General features: G+C 64.6%; 2 protein-coding genes across 2 annotated transcripts in view; one reads left to right on the forward strand and one right to left on the reverse strand.

The window, feature by feature from the left end:
- Nucleotides 1-1,144, forward strand: part of TRAF2 (TNF receptor-associated factor 2) — an 11,545-nt gene extending 10,401 nt beyond the window's left edge. The window contains exon 10 of the mRNA XM_014529672.1: nt 424-1,144. Coding sequence (XP_014385158.1) covers nt 424-642 — 219 coding nt within the window. The 3' untranslated portion in view covers nt 643-1,144. The remainder of the gene's footprint in view (nt 1-423) is intronic.
- A 3,210-nt stretch (nt 1,145-4,354) lies between these two features.
- The window catches only part of FBXW5 (F-box and WD repeat domain containing 5), a gene marked incomplete at its 5' end in the record, with an annotated part of 2,822 nt that continues 2,108 nt past the window's right edge, over nt 4,355-5,068 (reverse strand). Inside the window, one exon of the mRNA XM_005881840.1 lies at nt 4,355-4,530. Within this exon, the coding sequence (XP_005881902.1) occupies nt 4,355-4,530 (176 nt within the window). The remainder of the gene's footprint in view (nt 4,531-5,068) is intronic.

The raw sequence follows: 5,068 nt of genomic DNA on the forward strand, positions 1-5,068 counted from the left end.
ACTGGCTCTTGGGCTCCTGGCCTCGGGCGTGCATGTGGTGCTGTCACCGTGGGCTCTGGTAGCACCGGCTTCCACAGCCACTCGCCCAGTGAGATGCCGCCCGCCCGGGAGGGCCTTCCTGTGGTGGGAGCGCCCCTGAGCCTGAGGGGTGGGGGGCTTGGGGGCGAGGCCAGCACGGAACTGGTGGGGGGCGGAGCAGAGAGCACAGTGCCTCTCAGGAAGGGCTGGTCCCTGGCGTGGCTGGGGGTGCAGATGTGCTGGACGCACTTAGCAAACCCAGGAGTGGATGCAGGTCCGTGGCGCTCGGCTCAGTCTCGGGGCCCAGGTGTCCGAGGACAGAAAATGTCAGGATGGACAGTCACCCGGAGGGGCTGACGGGGGGTGGGGGGCGGGCCTCACGCTGCCCCTCGGGACTCCTCCTAGGTGACCCTCATGCTGCTTGACCAGAACAACCGGGAGCACGTGATCGACGCCTTCAGACCCGACGTGACCTCGTCCTCTTTCCAGAGGCCGGTCGGCGACATGAACATTGCGAGCGGCTGCCCCCTCTTCTGCCCCGTCTCCAAGATGGAGGCCAAGAACTCCTACGTGCGCGACGACGCCATCTTCATCAAGGCCATCGTGGACCTGACGGGGCTCTAGCACCTCCCCTGGGGTCAGGGCCAGGGCACCTGGCCCGCGCGTGGGGACAGCGTGGTGACAGCGACCGTGCTGGCCTGAGCCTCACCTCAGTGGGCAGCCATGCTCACATCTACCCCCAGGAGAGAGCGTCTCCAGGGGGCCCTCAGCCCCAGGTCCTGCTGGGCCGGGCGCCTGGAGAGCCCTGCAGGCCGCCTGGGGGTGCTCGGGGCCCTGGCCAGGTGGCAGGAGCTCTGGGCGAGGCGGCAGAGGGCAGGCGGGCCGTGTGGGAGTCGCCCCAGTGAGGGGCCCAGTGCCTGTCCCGCCCGTGGGTCCTGGAGACCAGGACAGTTTGGGGCTGGGCGCAGCTCTGCGGGACCTGCTGTGCCAGCCGGGCCGGGCGGTGGCTCGTCCTGAGAGCATCCCGCCACTGCCGGTGGCATGTGCAGGCCACGGTCAGTCTCCCCGAGACTGTCGCTGGCCCGTGAAGCTGGGAAGTCGTCATTAAATCGTTAACCTGTGGTGAGTGGTGTCCACTGGCTCCCGCCTCGCAGGGGCTCCTTCCTGGCCCCCCAGCCCATCTCCACCCTCAGCGGCTCTGTGGTTCCCTGAGGCTCAGCTCATGTCTGTGGGCCTGGGAAGGCAGCGGTTCTTTCTTCTGGAATGTTCTTTGTTGGCTGGCTCCTCTTCCAGACGTGCCCAGGAGAGCAGGACCACACCTTCCCCCATTCTGGGCTGACCCCACCCCGTGGGGCGAGCAGGGTCCCTGCTGGGAGCAGCCAGTGGCTTCGTTGGTGTCTGGGGACCTGACAGCAGCATTGGGGCGCCCCCCCTCCCCCCACCGATCCAGGACTTCTCTGGGGGACTGACCCCAGGAGGCCTCAGCCTGTGGGATGAGGGCAGGGGGTGTCCTGTTCTCCGGGCCGTGAGTCAGGCTGGTGGGCCGCTGGCGTCTTCAGAGGGAACCCGGCTCTGACTGCCCTGGACACTCACTGTCTCTCGTGAGAAGTTAAAGGGCAGAAAAGCAGAGACCGACGCCGTGAGCATGCGTGGCCACCTCCCGGACCCACACGTGGCAGAGAAGTTGACCCCCGCCCCTCCCCCCGTCCATCTCCGGCCCAGCCCTCGCCAGCGGCTGATTACATCTCCTTGCGGTTTATCACAAACGGTGCATGTGTGAGGCTCAGGCGGCCATTGGTGGGAGCTGCTTCCCTCCCGGGCTTTCGAGCCTGTGGTGCTGGCACCCATGCGGCGGGCGGGCTGCCAGGCCACCCTCCCGACTGGACCATGAGGTCCCTGGGCCCCTGGACACCTGGGGACTGAGTGTGAGCAGGTGTCTGCTGCCCCCTGGACCTCGGAGAGCGCCCCCCCCGTCCAGCCATTCCTCGGTGGGTGGTGGGTCCTGTGCACCTGTGGCTTGGGAAGCCTTCCTGGCACGCTCAGCCCTGGCCGTGGTGGCACGTGGCACCACGTGGTGGTGCAGATGGACATTCAGACTTGATCGCTGGACAGCTTTCCTCTATGGACGGAGCTGCTGACCAGCCATCTAAGCAGCCCCGACCTGCTGCCCTGGGCTGAAACGCCCTCTTGCTGGCTTTAGTTTTGTCTGTAACGTTGGGCGTGACGCTGGCATTTGTATCTGGTGTGTGTGTGCATGTGTTTTTGGTGGCAAGTGAGAGGGTTTCCTGCCACGGGACCCTCAGAATCTGCTCCGAGAAGCCAGCCCCAGGCCGCGCTGTGCGCTGCTGCCTCTAATGTCCGGGACGGCCAAATCCACGGGCAGCGGCTGTGCACCCAGTGGTGGCTCAGAACAGTCAGTGAGAGTAGAAAGGATCAAGGGAGGCCAGAGGGGAGCGGCAGCAGGAGGTCCCAGTCCTGTGACCTACAGGGGATGGTCCCGCGGGTCCCCTGAGGCGGCAGCTGTCACCGAGCAGAGGCCTGGAAGGGCCAGGAGGCCGCGAGCGCCGGGTCTGTCTCCATGCTCCCAGGCACAGTGCATCCGAGCTCTGCACAGGCCCAGGGCCGGCTCTGGATGGAGCTGCTCTGCACACCAGGCATGACTTGCCCCGGTAACTGTCCCTTCCTCTTGGGTGCGGTGCTGCCAGGCCACGCGCGAGTTTAAATTCATAAACTGAAACCGTGTTCCAGAGCCGCTGCTGGGTCTGCGTGTCCCATTCCCTTCCTGCCCCGCACGCCCCCCCCCCAAACACACACACACGGTCACACCCTGACGCTCTGGCCCCCGGGTGCAGGTGCTGGGAGGTGCCTAGGTTATGAGGGCAGGGCCTGTGATGGGATCAGTGCCCTTCTGAGAGGGACCCCCCTAAAGCCACTCTGAGAGACCTGGAGGGCGCCCCGCCTGCCGGCACCGCCTCAGCCTCCGCCGCCAAACCGAGGGGAGGACTGGGAGCCTGGCCTGTGCTGCTGGGTGGTGCAGCCCGGGGGCTGAGGCAGCCTGCACCCCATGTTCCCGCCCGTGCAGTGGCAGCTCCTGTGCCTGCTGGTCCCCGCGGGCACTGCCTGTGCATGTGTAACAGGCATGGTGTCCGTCTGGCTGTAATTTGCACGTCCCTAATGTCTAACAACGGTGACTGTCTCCTATGGTGAAGTGTCCGATTCTCTTGCCCATTTTTAAGTCGAGCTGGGCTTCTTGCTGCCGAGTTATGTAGTCCAGGCACAAGTGTTGGGTATGTGACTTGTAACTACTTTCTCGTCTGGTTTCTTTCCGTCCTCTTAACAAAGTGTTTTCAGAGCAGAAGTAACTTTCGCTGAAGTCGTGGACCCACTTTTCTAACTGGCGGTGTCTGTGGGCACCTGCGCCGGCCCCAGGGCGCAGGTGTGCGGCGGCCTCTCTGGAGTGTGTGGCTGCAGGTCACGTGGAGCGTGTGGTCCTCACGGGGTGAGGTTGGTCTGGGCTCATCTTTTCTGCAAGTGATGCCCGTTGTCCCGGCAGCACTCACCGGATGACGCCCGCCGAGTGGCCACACACACACGTCACTGCGACCCCCCTCTCCGGACTCTCCCTTCTGCGAAGGGCTCACCTGCCGCGTTTGTGGGCAACGTGTCCCGTGGACGCAACCAGCACCGCTGTCCTCGGGATCAGACCTCCATGCGGGGCTCCTCCAACCTCATTCTTGTTTCTCGGAATCGCGTCAGCTGCGTTGGTTCCTCTGCAGACCCGTGTGCATCTTAGAAGCACCTTGTCCGCAGCCATTCAAGCCCAGTGGGCCATGGCTGGGCTGTCGGGCCTGTAGACCCGTTTGGGGAAAGCGGGCCCCTGTGCGTGTCGCCCCCAAGGAGGACGGTGCGGTCTGTGGGCCTATGGGCCCAGTCACCACCGCTCTGCAGAGGGCACGTGCCGCCCTCACGTGCTTGGCTAGGTTTCCGTAGCCTGTCTTTCTTTTTAGCTCATGTGAAAGGTCTTGATTTTTAAATTTTGGTTTCGTTTTGGTCTATTTCTGTGTTTGGAGACCTGGTCGATTGCTGTGCTGTAGGCACATCCTGTCGGCTTCCTGAACCCACTTTCTGGTTCCAGGAGGTCCTTGGATTTGTCTGTAGACGGGGGGTGGGGTGCAGGGGGGGTCATGCCTAAACAATTGTCACCTGAGAAGGGACAGTGTCTGCACCCTGTCATTCTCTTTCTTGCCTTGCTCCACGGTGAGAGGGAACAGGTGGGGGGCGGTGACTGCCTGTTCCCGTCCTGGGGGGCAGTCCCCCCCGTCACCCGAGTGCGATCTTATCTGCGGGTTTTCTGGGCCAGCCCTTTTCTCAGGCTGAGCCGGCTCCCTTCCAGCCGGGCCTGCTGAGCTTTTATCCTGGCCAGACGCTCTGTGAACGCTTCCCCCGCACCCAGCAGCTCCCGCTCTTCATTCCGCAGGCGCCGTGCGTCAGCGTCTCGCTGGGGGTTTGCATCTGTGTTAGCAGAGACGACGCAGTGTGCTGCTGCCAACTGTTTATTCGGGTCCTGAACAGGTGACTAGTGACATGCAGTCCACCGGGCCAGCGACAGGCTGGCCCACATCGCCCACCAGAGGGGACCCTGGGGCTCCCAGGGCCAGGTTGGGCCGGACCAGCCCCCAGGACCCCTGAGGGTCAGCTGAGGGGGAGGGTTGTGCTGACGTCCCAAGGCTCAGGCCTAGGGAGAGGGGTGGGTGAGGGGTGGGGCTCCCAGTGTCCTGTGCACCCCAAGCAGCCAGGAAGCCGCCGGGTGCCCGAGAGCTAAGTGTCACGGCCGTGGGAGGTGCTGTGTGCACAAGCGTGGTGGGGTCCAGCGTCCACTCCTGCAGCCCCGCGGACCTCCTTCCTCAGGCATCGCTGCTGCGGGCTCCTCTGCCCCCACGCCCTCTGGGCAGCAGCCTCCTCCGCAGCCTCCATGGGTCCTGCAGCGGAGGACACCGTGCTCCTGGGCGCGCCCCTCAGCGCCTCTGGCTGGCGAACCAGGAGAAGAAGG

The sequence above is a fragment of the Myotis brandtii genome, unplaced genomic scaffold, assembly GCF_000412655.1.
Source record: "Myotis brandtii unplaced genomic scaffold, ASM41265v1 scaffold691, whole genome shotgun sequence".
NCBI lineage: Eukaryota > Metazoa > Chordata > Mammalia > Chiroptera > Vespertilionidae > Myotis > Myotis brandtii.